Genomic DNA, 20,343 nt, shown 5'->3' with positions numbered 1-20,343 from the left:
GCCGACCTTGTGCAAACTGGGCACTCCTCGGTACAAATCCAGGTGCAAATAGAATGTGCCCCATTGCTCAAACGAACTGTTGCGTTGTGCTCGCTGCTTAAAAAGCAGTGCTTCTGCTGAACAAAGTTTCAAACAGCAGTGGCAAATTTTCGAGTCAGTGTTTTGGCAAGGCTTGAATCATTAGCTCCCGCGTCAGACATTCGTGTATCTACCATTCATCGTCATTTCACACCTCCATCTGAATTTGTACGTTCATTTTGTTAAGTTCTTCTTCAGAATTATGTTGTATATACATTTATGCCGGGTTGTGGCGGGACGAAAGCGACAGAAACCAAGCAAAAAGAGAACATGATTGGCCAATTCTCTATCTATGAAATGTTCTTCGTAGTCATATACATGCATACATAATGTCAAACAACCGCCGAGAGGATATCTTTATAAGTGAGGCAGCCTTTCTGCATTTGATGAAACTGTATCTTGCCAAATTATATGTAAGTTTTCACCTAATGGGATTTTGTGCTTTCCTTTTTACAGCGCAGATTTCTTGCGGCAGTAACATAAAATCAATTTTTTTTTGCATTTGGGCTCAAGTGACCGTATACGTTAGTCTGCCATCACCTCAATAATGTATGTGTCTTGTGTCCCTTCGAAAGTGTTACCTGATAACTTTTTGTTTGTTATACTTGTTAGTAAATGTACCTAGAAAAAAATTCTGAAAACGGCTTTGACAGATATTATCACTTGAGGCCGGAGCATGAACTTTTCATTGACGTAAGTGTCGCCTGTGCCTATGATGTTCAAATGTTTTAGAAAACTTAATAGCGGGTACGTTGGAAGGAATCCACATTTTTTATGTTTACATATGCTTATCAGAAGAAATGTTGACAAACATCATGTTTTATTTTCTTCCAATAGGCACAAGTACGCCACGCCGCAGAGAATATGGTATGTTGACTTTTCATAAGATGCATAAAAACGACCTTAGCAAAAAGAAAGACCACTGGTTCACTTCGATTGTTGCCAAAAATAATGTTTCGACGTAGTCACTGCTCCGGAAAGTGTCCTTGATTTATTTGATTACAAATATAGAAGGCCATTCATAGATACATTAGTATGCATTGTTAAAAATATTTACACAAGTACTTCCCTGTCCATTGTAAAGTAATACACACCACTGTAATTTATTCGTGCTTATCATTCACGGTAATCTTGTAATTTGTTGTTGTTTTCTAGCCACTACCCTCAATCATGCCTGCGGGCCTTAGCGTACTATAAATTAATCAAGAATACTTTAAACAAATATCGCCGGTCATTTTTGGGAACACAACATGCTGAATAGTGGGTAGGTTTGATCAGAAATTTAGGCCAGCTTTTCTTCTGATGAATGTTTATTGGAAGGACTAATATGTTTTCCGCTCCCAAAGGATTATTTTTGCAAAATAATATGTAGCAAAGCGGAGGGTTCTAGTAAGTGTTTATTGAAGGTTCATTGAAGTAGGTTTTAATAAATGAACGCAAGTTCAATTGTTCAGCACTTCTAAGCAGTTTTTTGGGGGAGAGGGGGGGGGGGGGAGTGCTGTGGGGGCTTGTTCAAGAAAGTCAGACTTGTCACAGGCAGATGCTCAACCAGAAGAATGCTTGAAGTGTAGGTATAAACTATTACCTTCATGCCGGCTAATGTCAGAATGACCAAGGACAATCTAAGAAAAATGTAAATTTACAGAGTTAAACACGCTGTTCAATATTCCATTGCTACGTTAACCTCTATGGAAGCTGGAAAATTGGTTTCGCAGTGCAGATTGCTGAGCAAGTTGGTTCATAGTCATGATTGGCTCCTTCAGTCAATGTCTACACATTTGAGCACGCGACTTTATTTTTGCCATTTCTGTCCAGTGGGGGCAAGGAACTTACCACAGACATTGGGCTTGGGATAAATTAAGCACTTTGTTCTTTCAAGGTAGCTTAATTTCACTTAGGACTGTAGTGTGTGGCAACAGAGGACTACTTTGCTGAATCTACTATACTGTTTGAAGGGTCATTCAGCATGCGCTTTTTCGTCTGTCATTGTGAATCAATAATTTTTTTTTCTGTCTCGTAGTCTTCGCAGTCGAACGTAGCCTCTGCATGTGCATTGCGCTGAGGACTTAAAAGATAATGAAGAAAGACAGCACAGCAGCCTGCACAATAAATATGTATTTATTTACTCTCTATTCATGATGGCTCACTACGTACCAAATGCACGAAGCATCATGTTAAAACCTTGACTCGCTTACAACGCAGTCTGTGACAAAAATATATGTCAAGTTGACAGATTCTTTAATAGTTCAACTTGATTCGGGACTGAAGAGAATAAAATCTAAAGTACGACTAGATGAAGAAAGAAAACAGGACAACAGCACACGCAGAGCCCTGGCTGTCAGCCATCTTGTTTCCCCGTCTTTGTCTAATCGCACTGCACAGTGTAATCATGTATGGAAATGAAGGCACCATCGCCTAGTCCCACCACGGCAGGGAAAAATCGTCATCCACCAGAGTTGCCTTCCTAAAATATTTGTTTTTCCACTTGTCGCATATTTGATTACAGAAGTGGCTGTCGTCATTTTAGCGCGACAGGTGGCGATATGAGCTTTGAAACTAACAACTCCTAATGCTACGGAGCAGTTGAGAAAGAAGAAGAGAGCTTTCCGAGAAAGTGGCAGAAAACGAATAGCGAATATTGCCAAATTACCTCACATAACGGCTATACTACCTGCAATATTCGCGAGTAATAAGATAAATATGAACAAAGTAAAGTACTCAATCTAACCTATACAGTTAAGGAAAGGTTCTACTCGAAAATTAGTTTTTTTATTATTATTTGTGCTAGAGATTTGAAAATTCCGCCAAACAGAGAGTTCTTCAAGCAAACTTCTAATAGGTCCTTAGTTTTTGTCTAGCTACTACATTTCTTGAGTTATGTCCTACACAATGGCAAAATATAGTGGTCTTTGCTGACACTTCTTGTGCTATTAGTTTTTGCAGAATGTACCTTGCCTAGCTTATTTAGCTTTTTGTAGACTTCAAAGCTCCGATATCTGTAAAAACTGCCTGCACAGCTGGTGGAACTATGCAAAACAAAGATAAGTACATATAACAAATTTTCTGGCTATCGCATCATAACCTTGTGGACTTATAATTGTCCTAGTCAACGAAATTAAGCATACATACTCTTAAAGATATGTAAAATGCTGATAACTATTTTCGTTGCAATAGCTCTCACGGGTAGCAGCAAAAGTACAAAGTAACACTTCATTGCATAGGGAAAAAATTGATAAAGTGCACAAATTTTTTTGAATAGTTCCAGCGATTGTACATGCAGTTTAGGCTAATTGGTGATGCTTTCTGCTTGACTTTTATACACAATTATCTGCAAAGATAATTATACTTTGCTGTTGTGCAGAACTTAACTCAAAACATAAAGCAGCTACACAAAACTAATAACATAGTTTAAATCTGCATGAGAAGTTCGATGACTTGCAGTATTTTGAAAGCTCTAGTACACACAATAAATAAAGTTGTTTCGAGGGGTATTTCATGAATTTGTTCTCTAACAAGTTTTCAACAGGCCCTTCACAAACAGAGAGCAAACGAGATCACCAAAGAAATTTGTTGCTTCCTACACTACTAAGACGTTGAGATAATGGAGGCAAATGCGGAAGGACAAAATAACGCGAGGTATAGGTGCATGTATTTCGGTTGTCTGTTGAATAAATCCAGCTGATTTGCATGCTAACTACGGGTTCAAATCTGAACCGCAAGAACTACTTTCTTGGAAAAATCACAATGAGCTAAGCATAACCGTGACATTATGGAGAGAATGTGTCGAAACAAATGTAAGCGAACACTGGCCTCTCTGCGAGCTTAGTAAACACCACTCAGGAGGGAAAATGTGAGAACGAGGCGGCGCCGGAATACAAAGTATCAGGTGTCGTATTTCACACTAGGGTGGCAGATACTCTGCCAAAGAGATTGCACAGAATAAAATTGGTGTGGGGGACCGTATTTGACAATTCTTTTTGTACGCTGTTTACAGGTTTTGCGTGTGCAGTCGAAATAGGTATTGGTGCCATAGATATTTGTATCATCATTGTGGCGGCACTATAGATTCGTTGTCTTTGTGAAGGAAGTTTTGAATGAAATAGTCATATGTCTGAGAAGTTACTCTCCAAGTAACAATGTATGTCAGAAGCGGAATATTTCAGAGCCTGATTTCCACAAAGTACATTTACCCTCAGACACTGACGAAGATCCACAAGGTGGCTCATAGTTCCAGAATGTCGCGTTGGTAATGCCCAATACGATTTCTGTGCATATTTTAATGCTCAGCGCTCTAGTTGGCAGTTTAGGTACCGAAAAAGTACACAATTTCTTGTTTTCTAGGATAAATAGATTAAATATTTTCCTAATATGTAGTATTAACCTAGATTCATGAGATCGTTGGGACGATTCAATGGCCGAATACTATATGTATGCTTACTGGGCAGTACTAGTTGCTTTTGTTGAATAGCTTTGTTTCTGTGATCAGTGTTTTCCTTTCCATTTTAAACGTTCTCTTTAATGTACTGGTTGTGAGCAATTCCCACTGACTGTCGAGAGATTATAGCCCAGTACAAGTGAAGGGGGTATTCAGTACAGCGTTACATGAATGTTAGATTTCGAGCCAAAGTGAAGTGCGTAAAACCTTGCAAGTTGAAAAACGAAACAGCGTTTTCTTACCTGACCTCTTTTGATTCAATGATATCGGCGCTACAGATAACCGACAGATTGATTCGGTTTGCAAAATTTACGTAACGTACGTATGCGAGACTAAAGCAATTCAAGAAAGAATATGTAGTTCTTCCTTGTGTGTGCTTTCGGATTTCTCAATTTGGTGAATAAGCACTTCCGTGTTCGAGGGATTAGTACACGTCAGCTTGTCATCAGTATTATGTGGTGGCTCATCGGTTCGTGAGATGGTCGCCTTTAGTCTAATAAACCGTTTTCATTGTAGTGCTATCTTTTTGCAGTTTTTATGATACTGTGTTTATAGGCGAACTGAATTATGGAATTTAAACATTCACGATACACCAATAACATATCATCGCTGAACATTAGGCACCATCAAAGTATGTTTTTTTTTCATTGTGGCTACAAACTCAGCTTTCGTAACAAGGAAGCTCGAAATGGTTAAGCCTCTCAGGTACATTGTTTTGGATAAATGAACAAATTAATAAAGGTTTCAGTAATTAGAGTCTTCAGCAAAGACATCTACCGTACATGACATATGTTACATCACTTGTGCTTTATATAGGTGCTTGCTTGGATGTTTGTCCTCTTAGAGCAAGTTGAAGTGAAGACAATTTCAACATCAATGAAAGATGCGAATGGTTACTTTGCAGGAACATTCGTTGACCGGATTGGCTGCGTATACAGAGTTTTCCAGGCACACAAAAAGTTGGTATGTAGCGAGCACGCTCTAAGTTTTGTTCATGCCACAACTAAGAAAAATATTGCCAGTATTTCTAGCTAAGTGGCGGTAAAAAGCTGTTCTTGCAATAAACCTTCATTTTCGGTTTTATTTCAGTACTTATCTAATTGCTTTGCTTTGTGTCCTGGCCAAGCCTATATTGTCCCCAACACCATTCCTTGTCTTCAGGTAAGATAAGCCATCGCTCTAACTAAGAATTAGAATGATAAAAGTACTGGATTAAAGTTGAGAAGAAAAGCGGTACTGATATGAACACAGCACGGTGCATACAGTAGATATTAGGAAATAAACGCATTAGCACTATTAAGAATTATTTTTTCACAAGGCGATCATAATCTACGTCAGAGAATGTGGGTCTTGTTGAATGACTTCATTTAAACTAAAATAGTAAACGTAATAAATTTTAGAAAAGCAACTGGCATTGCAAATGCGTACACAGACGCTAATTGAACAAAACTGCCATTATTAGGGTGAGACAGCCTGAGGCTGCAAATTATTCTCTCGCGATAGTCTTTATTGTAATATGTGTCTGCGTCAGAGAACAACAGCTCTGGCGGTCTTCCTGCCGCTTAGCTATTCACGCATTCCTGAAAATTTCACGAATAATCCCCATTCTTTCTCAAGCATAGGAGGTTCTTGCGTGAAGTATTGTAGGCTGTCATTAAGCAATTAGTCAGAGAAAACTGACAAATTTGAGATAATCTGATCTCTAACTGTTAAAGGCCGGCATAAAGTTTTTATTGGTAGTCGGTGATCTCTCTCCGTGTCAGCGAGAACGCGCTCATTGGGGTCATTACAACCATGAATGGTACTGCTATTATTATTCTTTGAATAATTCATGCACTTGCAGTTTATCAGTCTACCCACTCACGCCAACCCCATGGCCCAAAGCGCCTACCAAATTGTGCCACTAAGTATGTGCTCGTAGTCATGATGCAGCCGTGGTCGTTGCATTGTGATCCTTCTGGCCTCATCACCAATCCCACTGCAACAATTTCATCGTCATGATGCTGTCGTTTTACGATCATGATAGTTTCAGAAACGTCATCCCAATGTCTCCATGGCGTCGTTATCATGGCGGGTTCGTTGTTCCATTGGCGCATTTCTTCTTCTTCATTCCATCGTAATCATGCTTGCTTCACTAAAAAACTGATTATACAGCAGTTGCCCTGCCACAGACGTCTCTACGTTGTCGTGATGCAGTCGTCGTGCTGCATGTGTTGTCATGCCGTTCTCATGATACCATCGTAGTGATTGCATCCTGATGATTTCACATGCGACACCCGTGTTTCTTTGCCGTTATGCCATCGTCGTCATAAATTATTTATCCGCCTGGTCACTTAGTGGTTTTGGCAATACTCTGCTAACAACGAAGCCGCTACATTAACTCCCGGCCACGGCGGTCGCATATTGATGGGGTGAAATCTAAAAACGCCCATGTTGTGTGCAGTGGGTGCACGTTAAAACATTAAAAAAAAAAACACATGGACAAAAATAATCCGGAATCCCCCACTGCGGCACGCCTAAATATCAGATCGTGATTTTAGCGCGCGAAACCACATAATTTATTTCAGTACAGTTACTCTCCCGCAATCATGGTCATACAATGGCCGTCATTCAACTGCGCTAATGTCGTCATCGTCATGCTGTCGTCGTTGTATCATCGTTATAACTTAGATGGCATGCCGTCATCGTCACACCACCTTGGTAGATCCATCAGGGTGATTACTTCTTTGTCATTCTATTGTCGTCACTGCACGCAGCCGTACAGTCGCTGTTATTCTATTGTCTTCATGTCGTCACCGTCACGCTGGCATAATCATAATATCGGCATAATTTCAGACCCGTCCTACCACTGCCATCATGCCATCCTGGTCAGAACGCCCTCGTCATTTCGTCGTCATCATACAGTAGTCGCCATGCCGTAATTTTCATGTCTGGCCCTGGCGAGCAACTATCATAGTTAAGTGGGCCAATACCGGAGGTAGTGTGTCTCGCATATAGTCGATGTAGCAGAAGTTTCACATCGACGAGTACTGATCTTAATATTTCTGTCTTCAGCAACACTGTGGGTCGCTGCACTGCTTGAATGCTAATCGCATGAGCGTCTACAGTCATCGTGAGATGTGCCCTTGCTTTGCTGGAATTTTTTTCAGCTTAAAAATGCCCACTTTGCCACTGCTGTATATTGATCAATGAATACTGTTAACTATTAATTCTTTGTTCCATCAATCTCTTCTTTCTCAAGAAGAAATACTTTTTATAAATTGCCAAATGCCCATTTTTGAGACGGAGAAATGACAGATTAAGTCCAGCGCATGAATAAAAAAAAATGCGACAAAACCCATCTCACCATGACTGTCGACGCTAATGCGCTTAGCACTGAATCTATATAGCGACAGAACGCTTTGCCACCGTCGAAGCGAGTGATATATGAGGTCTGCGGTGCAGTATGATTCCTCTTTCGCTCTAGCCAGACTCTGCACCACTTAGAGTCGCCATCGCAAAGACTATGGGTGACCTCCGAAAAGCGCGGGTTTGTTCTAATGCTGATCAACGTGCCATGCAGCAGTTGGGCCCCTCTCTAACGCTTCTTGCTGCACACACTGCACTATCTAGTCACACTGCCAAGAAGTATGCGTGTGGCCTCCGAGACAAGAAGCGCGGGGTGCCGGTGCATGCGAACGCTGAGAACTGTTCCCTCGCTTGCCGAACACTCAGTGGAACATATCAAGTGACCAAGGTTCACAAGAGGTTCATTGAAGAGCGGCACACACCGAGTGCATTAAGGCGGAGCTTGCTAGAGCGTTGGTGTGAAACGAGCTAATTGAAATTGGCAGTAACGCAGTGACTTTGCAACGCCGCCTAGTACTGGGGCGGGTTCCCGCCATTGCTGAATCATTTAAGCGCAGGCTCGATTCCGCTCAACATCCGAGAAATATAAGGGCTATTTTGCGTCAGTGCAGAGCGACACATTTGCAGGGGCACATACCTAGTTGTCCCAGTTGCAGTTAAACATGTTCATTGAAGAGCGTAATGTACCTACTGGTACGTACTCAGTGGCCGAATTCGGCATCAAGGAGGTTCTGAAGGGTAGCACAGAATGAGCGGCCCATGCGCGGTACTTTAACTCGGCGTCAAAGGGTTTCTTCGAACAGCAGAACTATACCAAGTCCCGCGTCTGCAGTGACCCACGCCGGCATAGAAGAGGTTCGTTGAAGAGCGGCACGAATGTACACATTCTCACGTACTCGTATACATAAGTTGGTCAAATTGTTGTTCTCAAACCCTGTTCCCTCAGCAGAGCAGTTCGATGAACTACCCATGCGACCATGTACTCTCATATGGCCTAGGTAGGCGGGGAAACGGTAAGATACAAACACACATAGATACAAACAGAGGCCTCGGAGAGGGAACGAAGTACCCTAAAATCGCTGACGCTTCATTACCGTGTCCACTCGACTGAGTTATTAACGCGTATATTCGCTTCAAAGGCAGGTGTTTTCATATAGACTCCTCTCCACCGCCAGAAAAATCTATCGCTGAACACATATTTAGGAGAGCTCATGATACAAGAAAGAGTTTTTGCCGTCTCTCTTGATCCACCCATTATTCTAGCGTTTCGTCAATGAAGAAAAGGAAACGAACAACAGTACACAAATATAGAATTTGCTAAAGGTGTTATGACACGCAAACAATGAAATAAAAACGAAATCTCTGAAGAATATGGTGCTGATGTCAGCCTTCAAAGCAATCGGCAGATGATTTGAATACAAAAGCAGCATCAGTCTGCACATAGGGCTGTGGCAATGACGTCATTGCATGAGATGAGGTTTTATGTCTTTCTTGTGGGCTTGGATCCCTACTTCTCAGGAGAATCCCCGAAAGGCTGTAATTTTGATGTTTCTTTTTAAGTTTAGCAGAAGGATTAATTCGTTAATTTGCGTGCAACTAGTACAAGCCAGGTATTGCAACAGTCTGTGACTCATCACAGAAAGCCGCTATAAGAAGCACTCTTGCCTTGCCTTCTGGCATACTGAACTTATGCTTCGAACTTCTTCCTGCTGAACGGAACTTTTTTACCACATTAAAAGTGTAATATTCACTCACACGGTTCAGAGCGCAGCTCTTAGGCCACCGTTATTACGGCGAGCGTCGCCGTGCCTCGGCGTAGTTCTTAGTGTATCCGAGCCAACGAGGCTCGGGTACACTAGCCAAGGGAAAAAATACACGAGCCAAGGGAAAAAAAGCGGCAAGAGAGAAGTACGCTAGGAGGAAAGCGGAGGGGAGGGTGCAGCCTATTCGTGACGTGGAAAGTGGAGGAGGGTATGGCGAAAGGGTGAGGGGCAAAGTGGAGTGCTGGCGGTGACCAAGCCTGCGGCGAGCGTGGAACCAAATGGCTGGCGTGGGCTTTGGAACCAGTGCGTTTGCGTTGCTTCGCATGCGGCGCCACTGCCGCTACAGAATGCGCTCCGCGCGAATGACGCGTTCCCGTGTTCACGCTTTGTTTGTGAACAGTGAGTGACGCAACCGGTGGAACAGCTTCGTCTCCCACTGCTGCTTAACGAGCGGCCCGAACAGTGGCTCATCGCTGCCACCGGGAGCACCCTGTCCTTCAGAATCAAATTGCTTGCCACCTATATCGGGAAATTAAAACACCGAAACAGCTATGCTCAACATTCCCATTAGGGAGTATCGTGTAATTGTGGGTGAATTTTTACCATTAAGCAGATATTCAAGCAAAAAATGACTTCCGACTATTCTATGACACAAGGCTACAAAGGAAGCCCATACGGATTTCCGAGAAGTAAGCGTTTCTGACTCTCCCGGACCAAGGCATATCTTTCTTCAAACGCGAAGCTTTCCTTCTCAGAAACCATGTACATTTTCCTTGTATACTATACAAGACGGGTGGATATCAATATTCCGCTTTCATGGCCTTTACTCAAGCTTAAGGGTTTGGGCAGACTGGTATACCATTAAGCCCACTGTTTTTTATACACAGAAGAGTCGACCTTGAGGCTTTTATTTCCATCCCCCTTCTGCTTCTATACGCCCTAAAGTGCAACATAAAACTGAATCTTATTGATGTCTCCCTACATCGGCATATCTGTAACTATGACATAACAGCACACCTCTTGTTGTGAGCTTTTAATTGGGTTTCTAAGTTATCTTGTTACATTAAGCTAGCTTTTAATCTGCCCTCGTTCTTTTCCTTTCTGACCTTGTGTCCAGCATCGTCGCGCACTTTACATCAATTACTCTACACCTGCTTTCCGAGCTATCAACGCTATACACACCGAGGAACCACAAATATTTGTTTCGTGTAAAGTTTCGGAGAAACAATACCTCTTCAGCCATTTACTAGGGCTTGTTCATTTTCGTAGCTCTCATGCTTCTCTTGTTGAGCCACTTCTTCTTCGCCTTCTCCCACTGATCCGATTGGAGTACTGCATCAAGTGCCGCAGAAATACGACGCATTGGCCGTTAAGTGACCAAATATGTAAAAACTGTATTGTATCGTACTTCATGCCACATGGCAGAAGCAAATATTCAGAATTCCATGTTGATAGCGCTGGTATTCTTGTGTAGTCCGTTACCGCCATTAATATGCTCTATACTATCAGTAATTACCTTCCAGCACAAAACACATAAAACGTGACAAACGTAACAAGCGTCATTTTTTACTTCTATGACAACGTACATGCTTCTCGCAGTTAGGATCAATGGAGACGAAATAGATTAACACTTGTGACCGCGTAATATAACACATAGGTTTTATACGTCTATGTTAATAAGCGGACAAACAAGCCCTGCATAAAAGCAGGGGTTGGTTGGAATATTGCCTAACTTAAGATAAAGAATACATTCAACACAAGTGAAGTGTTGAAAAGCATTACTATTGTTGTGCAATTTCTATAATAAGGCTGAGGAGGTAGTAGATGAAAAGGAAGAAAAATATACATTGTTTTGCGCCTTTTGTGGACCTTGAGTACATGTGTACTTACCGGCCATAATGTGTTGATTAAACTGGATTCTCTAAACAGCCCTGGATGAGATACGCAGAACATGGCATTATGGTTCAATATAATATATAATACAGAACTTCTCTGCTAAATGTACCGCCACATTTTTTTGTCCATTTTCTTATCCACCAATTTTTTTCTCTTCTTAAACTGCAGCTCGTCAACAGCGCTGAAGAACGAGGGCGAAACTCTTCCAGAATATGCCGATGGGGTATATGCGTCTACGGTACTTGTATAGCTGGTACAAAAACCACAAAATGCAGATCGCCTAAAAGGCGTAGGCGCAGAGGGCGGAACATTGTGCCACGTTTTGGTTTCATTGAGAATTTTGGAATGAAGGATCATTTCGAAAATTGAAAACATTTTTCAATAAATTCGTTTCATTATGCATAGCAAGTTGTGAGTGTCTAATAAAAAGAGTCATTTACTGCTGAAACCATCACAATTAGTTGTTTCGAAGACGTTAATCTCCTTCTTCCTTAGGTAATGGCTCAGTTTCCAGTTTACCGTAGCAATGTTTCCTGTCATTGTCATGGTCGTAGGGGAAGGTAAACACAACTGCACTCTTGATTCGACAGTCACAGAACGAGGAAGTGTGCAACCAAGAGCATTTCAGACACAAAAGCGGGGTGCGTAATAAACTGAAGCATCACTGTATTCATTCATTATGACATTTCTAATAGATCGTAATATATTCAGGCACCATTTTCACTAAAGTTAGCTCACGATTGCGAGAGTATTGTCGAATGGTGCCAGGAATGTTTCAGGGTGAGTAATCATTGTGAACCGTGTTTTGGTAGGTGTACTAAACACTGCTTACCATTGCCATGTGCAAATATGGCAAATTATTGTCTACTTTCCACGAAAGCCATTTTAAGAAGTCTAACTCCTAAAGTGATTTAACGTAAATCGCAGAAATCACAGGCGTTGACGTAGTGTGTTTTGGTGCGGCAAACTTGAGGACATGATTAAGTTTCAGTGGGCCCTATAACGTAAAACTATTTCAGTCTGCTTTTATTCCAATTTCCTTCCGTCAAATTTACGTACAACAAACGCAAACATCGGGCTGTAAGCAACAGTGTTGTTTAGAAAGCATAATCAAACGCAGTCCTCATTTTAGGAGGTCACTCTATTTGCTTTCAAAGGGAATTATATAGCCTACATTTAACACTTTTTCTGATCTAAATGGCTGACACGAAGAGAAGAACATGCTCAAGTGGAGGGGGCCTCGGTTAGGGTGAGCTAGCAGAGGGAAAGCAGATAACTGGATGAGAAGGGTGGTGCCGGCGTCTGCGATTGGTCCACTACCCCTTACTTAGCTTGCGGGGTCTGGTCGAAAATTATGGCAGCGAGCAACAGAAGGTTAAAAGTGCCGCTAAACGGGATCCTCAGCAAAGAATAGTTGGCATAGCAGTGCCGCATATGTGCTGAAAAGGCTCGATAATGTTATACTGCCGCACAAAATTTTTATTATACGCAAATAAATCCATGTTCCCCGGCAGCTCCGACTTGACAGTGCCAGAGCGATTGGTAAGCAGCCATCATCTATTCCTTTTGAAACGGGGCATTGATCGGCTATTCACAAAAATTTGAGTTGTCTTCGGCATCTTAAGGAGCCTTTAATGCGTGCACGTAAGTTTGACGCAGTGAGTTTTCGCGTCTCAATAAATTCGCGTGACAGACAATCGGTGCCCAGCCCTAAAACGCTCCACCAATAGCAAAGGGCTAATTGCGAAAACGGGTCAAAAATAAATATATACTTTGCTTTCGTTTAGTCTAATTATCCACAATCAGTGTGCGCATAATGTCAAATGGGGCGTTTTCGCGGTTTTTGTGACGTCACCTGAGCGACAGGCGAAGTTGAAGTGAGCCGATTCTGTTTTGCCAATCGTGGAGAGCTGCTTGCAGAATTGGCACAGAAAAGTTTGGAGTGGCTTGACGTTATAGCGCCCAGTGATGCTTATCTATCAATGTACTGCTAGTGTGGTGGCTTGGACACTGTATGCAGCAATTCATAACAGAAACGTGTTGATACTCATTTTTCATATTGTATTGCATCAGACAAGCAGTATTTTGAGAGATTTTACAGTTCAAATAGCTTCGTCCTTGAAAATTCAAAATACCAAGGTAAAAATATTCTTGTACTATCACTTGTTATATTCTCAAAATGTACTGATTGAAGTAAGATGGTACGCAGCAAAGGTCTAGCCCTTATTGTCTGGAAAACCTACGTGCGTTTGACATATCTCAACTGGCCATGCATAGATAACAGAAATAAGTCAGGGTTTTGTCATCGAAATCGGTTCGAACCGCTCTATAACAAGTGCAGATATCGCAAGTCAATACCGACTAGACCGCTGGCCATCCCAGTTACTACACCTCAGCCTTAGACGAGAAGAATCAGTTATGCTCAGGCAACTTTTCATACCAACACACATCCACACTGAACCCTCCTGACTTCAGGCTACCTACACAATCAAACTATCAATGGAAGCGCTGCAAAGCACCCTCTACACTGTCACATATGATGTGGGAATGCCCACAGGCCATATCGCTACTTCACAACTCCCCAACCAACATCGAATAGCGGGATTACCAGCTGATCAGGACTTACCCGGATGACCAGGGCAAGTGGTAGACGGGGCGAGAGAGAAGGCTTGGCGGCAAGGCTTCCTGGACTAAGGAAGGCCTCTCATAATAGGATGCGAACAACCATCTGCTGAATAAAATTTTATTCATCACCAACAAGCGCATGATTGTAACCTATTGCTCATATACATTTCGTTTTTACCCGTAAGCAGTGCATTACGCATAATATTACTTGCTTCATTAAGGGGTGGTAATCCCAGGAGCTCTGCGCCATCACAATTATTCATTTTCATCCCATATCTGAAAGCATTCAGTATGGTTACTGTACATTACGCACAAAATGTTTGATATAAACATGCGGTTCGAGTCGTTTCTCTGCAAGTTCATAGGCAAAGCGGCTGCTAATAATTATCTGTATCTCCAACATTACTATTCTACGCGATGAGCTGTCACAGAAGTGAAGCTGGCGTTTCTGGTCAACTTTCTTTATGCCATTTTTGTTCGCAAGCGAAGAAATTCATCCATACACAGGAACGACGGAGCAGAATGACAACATGCAATTTTGTAATACGGCAAAGAACAGGCAGGTGATAGCTGCAACATTTACGAAGATATCTTAACGTAATTCTCCTGATCAATAAAGCTCCCCTCAGTAAATTTTCTGTTGCAAACAGAGAAGCGCGGTGCGGAGACCACACATTGGAGACTGAATCTGCAAAATATCAAAGGGCTGAATGGCCTGAAACAGCTACAAGGTCATATGAATGCCTGTGGGTCTTCACCCTCGAAGGACTCCACCTTGCTACTGGACGATCAAGCTAAGACATGTAAACGCTTCTACGTCAGACGTACTGCCGGCAATGTCAATTATTATAGCGCGTAACAGACATAACTCATCCCAGGTAAAACGAGCCGGACTATCAATGGCAACGCACTGCTTTGCAAAAACTAAAACAACATTTCCCGGTTTCGCCCGAAAGGGAAAACATCGATCGCGATCGCAAACTATTCGACAGCTATATGAAATATGAATAGTAATTTTATCGCTGTATAAACATCTAAACTTTTGCTTACTAAATAAATTAACGAACATGGTGTCACGCGTGTACAGACAAACATGAGCACATCTCACTAGATGACCACGGTCATTGTTTGTCGAAATGCCGCTCGGAGGAAGAGTGGCAGCAGCCGCGAACGAATTTAGCTTCGTGCTGCCTATCGCTTCAACGTGAAATAAGGGATGTGAACACAGCGCACATGAAGCTAACAGCCCTCTGTGCGCCTAGACTCTGTACCCATCACAGATCGCTTACAACATAGGGCCTACATGGCCTCGCTCAGCGGCGCCATACCACTGCCTCCTTTACTACATGGCTGTAGAATGACTGGCTCTCCCTGTGCACAGGCCGGCCCTGAGTTGTGAGCTAACGTCGAGAGGTGGCGTTCGCGACTAACACTCTCATCATAGGTTGCGGGTTATACATAGACCTGTCGATCCAGAGCACGGTGTTTACGTGTGAAGAAAAAAGACGAATAAACGTGCGCAGGCGGGCACTACGCAAGAATTTGGAACGAAGGGCAGCTCTCTGTCTGATTTCTTCGCATTTCGTCAGTTTCCTACATTATGGGACCGAAACCAAGGATCAAACCAGGGAACTTCAGATAACCTGGATAAGAGGTGAAGCTGAATCCAGAGTTTCTACATTGCTTTCGGTGGTTCCCGGACACCATCAACGCGTATATCGAGAAGGCATTCTTAGAAAACAAGTTGCAGGAGTTGCAGGGATCATCTGGCGTTGTATAGCGACCCGACGTTCGCGTTACGTGATGGAAATCTTTATCGTTATTGGTGGAAGCGCACGCAGCACAGCGACACCAGATGGTCTTGTGCTCAAATTACAATTTCTACTCGAAGTTACACATGACGAGAATACTCGCCATCGCGGAATTGTTGGCAAGGAATATTACAATCTTAAAGAAAATGACGCACGGCTGATGTCCTAAAATTGTCGCAGACCCTTAGCTCAGGTGTGGGGCTCATGTTGAAGGTGTATAACGACAATGAGCCTCGCCTTCTCGTGCAATGGCGACGCGAGATTTCAATTTCGGTACTCTCCTCTAATAATTGAGCTATGTGAAAATTCAGTTCCTGAAATGGTACCTACATGGCACTTTACACCTTGCAGTGTTTAACAAATTAGGAGATGGTAACTCGTGTGGGTTTCCTTTGACGAACGCTAACTAGTTTCTTTTATAACAGTATATAGCAGCACCCACCAACACGTGGTATGCAGGTGCAGAGTATATAGCAGTGAGCCATTGTTCTTTTTGTCGTGACCAAAGGCAAGCGAAGTCTATCCGGCTCTAATATTTCCAGATAATACGGTCTTAGTACATAATTTTAAGCGAGCCAGTGTGTTTCTTTCCGGCCGTTTCTGGGAATATTGGATTCTGGGAAGTATTATATATCGTTAGGCACTCAAATCTGTCGGCTGTCGGCCAATAATCATGTATTTGATGCTTTGTAGGTATTATTGCGCTTAGAGAAATAATTGTTCCATTTAAAAAAACCTATCCTCGTGACATTCTTATGGTAAAAAAATTGCATAGAAGTAATTACTGTCACGAGTGTAGCTGATTATCTGTGGATGTCGACAATTCCTAGACCGTTTATTGAAATCGATGTAGAAGGAACAGAGTAAACGATTGACGTATTAGTTCTGCAGAAACCCGCAAGGTGGAGAGAAGCAAATAATAAAGGCAAAATCAGACATCCACCCCTTCGTAGCAACTGCTACAGAGAAAAACCAAACGGGTTCCTCGAAAGAAAGGCCTCGTAGTTGAAGAAAAATTCGTCCTGGCACGGGAGTCTCATCCGGGACCACCGCCTTTCCAGGCAGCGACTCCACCATCCGATCTAACCGGGTGCCTAAAAGATTGGAGGGCGAAGTCGAATTTATCAGCAACTCGAAGCACAGGAAACAGTTTCACGTAACAGCTCTGCAGAAACCTGCAAGGTGGAGAGAAGTATTGGCACCGAGGATCACCCCGGAAACACGGCGGTCCCCGGTTTGAGTCCCTGTCCAGGACGAATTTTTCTCTAACTGCGATGCTTTCTTTCGAGGAACCCGTATGGGTTTTTTTTGTAGCAATCGCTACAAACGGGTGGATGACTGATTTTCCCTTTATAAACATCAATGATTGTACAACTACAGCAATCATTGAGATTAAAGGTAATGCAGCTTGCTAGCCTGAGACAGAAACTGAAGACACAGTCGCCCCTATTCAACGCCGGCTGCACGCAGCTCCCCAGAGCACGCCGCTGCCATATCCTACCCTTAATATAACGTACCAGCCTCACTCATAAGAAAGAGAAAATAAAGACCACCGTCCCTGATAAAACAGAGACACTACTCAAAAGTAATAAAATTGTTGAACGAAAATAAGCCTTGCAAGTCAGAACAAATTGATTTTTAAAAAAAATGTGCAATGAGCTGGGACCCTACGCATGGTTACTATACAAGTAGCTATTGATTAGAACCAAATGCATTGGTGATGGCGCCCTCGGTTGGAACCCGTGGTTTCGAAATGACGACACAAAAGTGGCTGCTGCGCGAACGTTGCTCCCTTTGTGTAGAGCCCGATTTAAAGTACTAAAGCAATGAAGTTTTTTTTTTTTTCAGAATAATCTTTTGTGAGGTCACTGGCCTCCCTTTTGCGAAGCTGTTAAAACCTAGTGAGATGCCCTTCAATCTTTGGCTGCACCATCATTTTCTTTCGAGCAAAAGAAAATTACAATCTTTCCTTTGGAGACAGAATATCGCTAAATCTTTCATTAGAATTCATGGTAACATAAGGTTATATAATATTGTTGTGTTCCTTGTTATGGTACCTCGGTAATGCAGACATGAATTTTTGACAACCCTAAATTGCAAGCGCACGTCGTCAGTGTACAACTACTCAAAATAATATTCTTTTTGTACAGCTGCATGTAGAAGAAATCACATAAAACAAGGCATAATTGAGCAAACGCTAAAATTTATTTTTTTAGGAACAACAATAAACGGAGTATGAAATGAAAAAAAATATATTGCGTCATCCAAAACGATTTTCGAGTATTATTAGATGTTTTTCAAATATTCCCGTATGATTCATGTACGCCTTTATTACACAATGCGTCCGTGACTGCTAAGTATCTCTACTGAGTGAAACGCCTCTTTAGTGTCTATGAAAGCAATGTATACGGGGTCCCAGCTAACGTTAGCCAAGTTTATTAAGGAAAAACGATAAAATTACACAGAAACTCCTCTAGGAGTTATCTGAGTATGCTTAAGCAATGTACCACTTGCTCATCCCCCCGCAGCCCGGTGTCATCATGCATGTTACGCAACTTGATCCGACTACTATAAACCTTTATCAACCCTCTTCGGTCGTTATCAACCTTATTGAACATTCGCTTATCAAGGTTCGCTAGCGAACATGATCAGGCAGATTTAATTAGGATAGAGTTTATTGCGGCACTTGAACCCGCAACCATGTGTGTTAATTCAGGTGACGTTAATTAGCCCCAATTATTTATTATAGAGTTAAGACACTCCAACCCTTGACTTCCTGAGGAAGTAAAACCCATGACATTTTGTGTTAATTAAGGTGAATTAAGGTTAATTTAGCGAAGCTCTTGCAAAAATACTATTTCATTTCCTGAAGGGGATGTGTGATGCTTTAACGGTGGTTCGGATGTTTGTTTTGAGCTCTCTCTTTATTGAAACATATGCTGTTCTGTGTGTTACATGGGTGATCTCAATGAATATCTACCTTTTCACTTCACTTTGCCGAGCGCTTGTAGCCCCTTCCTTACGTGCGTATGAGTCACTGCTTACGCGAATATGAGCCATTCATTGTCTTACGTAAAGGACATGTTTCTCGTTGGGTAGACATAGAAGTGCTTATGCATTTAAAATTAGGATGCAATTAACGATTTTAACATCTACATTGTTCGGTCGTAAGACCGCTGACGACCGCCCCTTCGTACGTGTTAAATTCGTATATTACTTCGCAATTTTCAAATCATTTTCTTCTTTGATTACCTTTGCTAACGTTAGCTGGGACACACGGTATTGAGGGTTGGGGATATCTCATCCTGTTTTCTTCGGTCCTTGAAGTGAAGCGTTGCTCTGATTCTATTGGAAAAAACCTTGGTGAATATTTGATACAATATTGAAAGCAAACGAATGCGCCTATACTCCTTCAATGTTTTACTGTCTGTCTGCCTATGGATTAGAAAAATGTTCGTATTTTTCAACTTTCGGTACACTTCTATTTTTATGACATTTTGTATAAAGAGCCGCAAGCTTTTTGAGACTAACCGTCTAGTCTGAGTATATTGACTGTTATTTTTCCTCATTCCGGTTCTCCCCGGAACATCTCTTGCCAGGCCCTTCTAACGGCGTTTTTAGTTATAGAAGGAGCCTTTGTTTCCTTTTCACTAGTTCCATATGAAAGGTGCGTGGTTGTTTTGGGAACTGTACAGGTCAGTGTAAGAAACTTCTACGGCCTCTGCTTTCATATATCCTCAAAATTGCTCATAGCATTACGCTGCTTATATTTCGCTGCATACAGCCTGCCCAGTCCTATGTCATGTTCTCTTTTCACGGGTTTATTTCGTCATTCATTTTCTTATTTGTTCCTCAATCTTTGAAGCCTTCCAATTTTGAACAATAATTTCATTCTTCTTGTTTATCAACTTTGGCGGTTCAGCAAGTTCGGTCTCATCTCTTGATTTATGCACTTTCATGCCTTGTAGTTTCGTTATTAGGCCTTTTACTACTTTGGCGTCCATAACTACTTTCCGCCTTGGCGTCTTATCTCACACATAACTTGCTGCTTGTGATATAAGCGTAGTTACCATTTCATTAATTGCCTTTACGTTATCTACAGTTTCCTGTTCTAAAGGCGCACATTTGTTTCGGAGCATGACCCTGAGCTAGTCTACTGTTAACATTCCTCTGTGTAGAGTAGCCTGTTACCTCTTCAACAATTTTGCACTTTTTCGCTTCAAACTGAGGGCAATCAGTTTGCGGGGGTGGGCACGGAGAAATAAATATATTTAATTTTTTGTTTCCCTACTAGGGTTTTTGCAATTTACTTCCTCTTGCGACACTTCCGGGAGAAGGTATTCATTATTGAGAGTTGACATTCGCCTTTCAAATCGACCAATATCTG

At 42.1% G+C, this 20,343-nt stretch overlaps 1 protein-coding gene across 8 annotated transcripts in view; it reads left to right on the top strand.

Annotated features, from left to right (window-relative positions):
• LOC126529321 (uncharacterized) overlaps positions 1–11,924 on the top strand; it is a 38,190-nt gene extending 26,266 nt beyond the window's left edge. For all 8 annotated transcript variants that reach the window (XM_055069475.2, XM_055069474.2, XM_055069472.2 and 5 more), the window contains 4 exons: positions 916–945; positions 5,418–5,476; positions 5,603–5,674; positions 11,689–11,924. In XM_055069475.2, coding sequence (XP_054925450.1) covers positions 916–945; positions 5,418–5,476; positions 5,603–5,674; positions 11,689–11,889 — 362 coding nt within the window. In that variant the 3' untranslated portion in view covers positions 11,890–11,924. The remainder of the gene's footprint in view (positions 1–915; positions 946–5,417; positions 5,477–5,602; positions 5,675–11,688) is intronic.
• The last annotated feature ends 8,419 nt before the right edge of the window (positions 11,925–20,343 follow it).

The sequence above is a fragment of the Dermacentor andersoni genome, chromosome 8 (genome assembly GCF_023375885.2).
Source record: "Dermacentor andersoni chromosome 8, qqDerAnde1_hic_scaffold, whole genome shotgun sequence".
In the NCBI taxonomy this organism is placed as follows: domain Eukaryota; kingdom Metazoa; phylum Arthropoda; class Arachnida; order Ixodida; family Ixodidae; genus Dermacentor; species Dermacentor andersoni.
The sequence above is the reverse complement of the archived record's forward strand: the minus strand, read 5'-3'. Positions and strand labels throughout refer to the sequence as shown.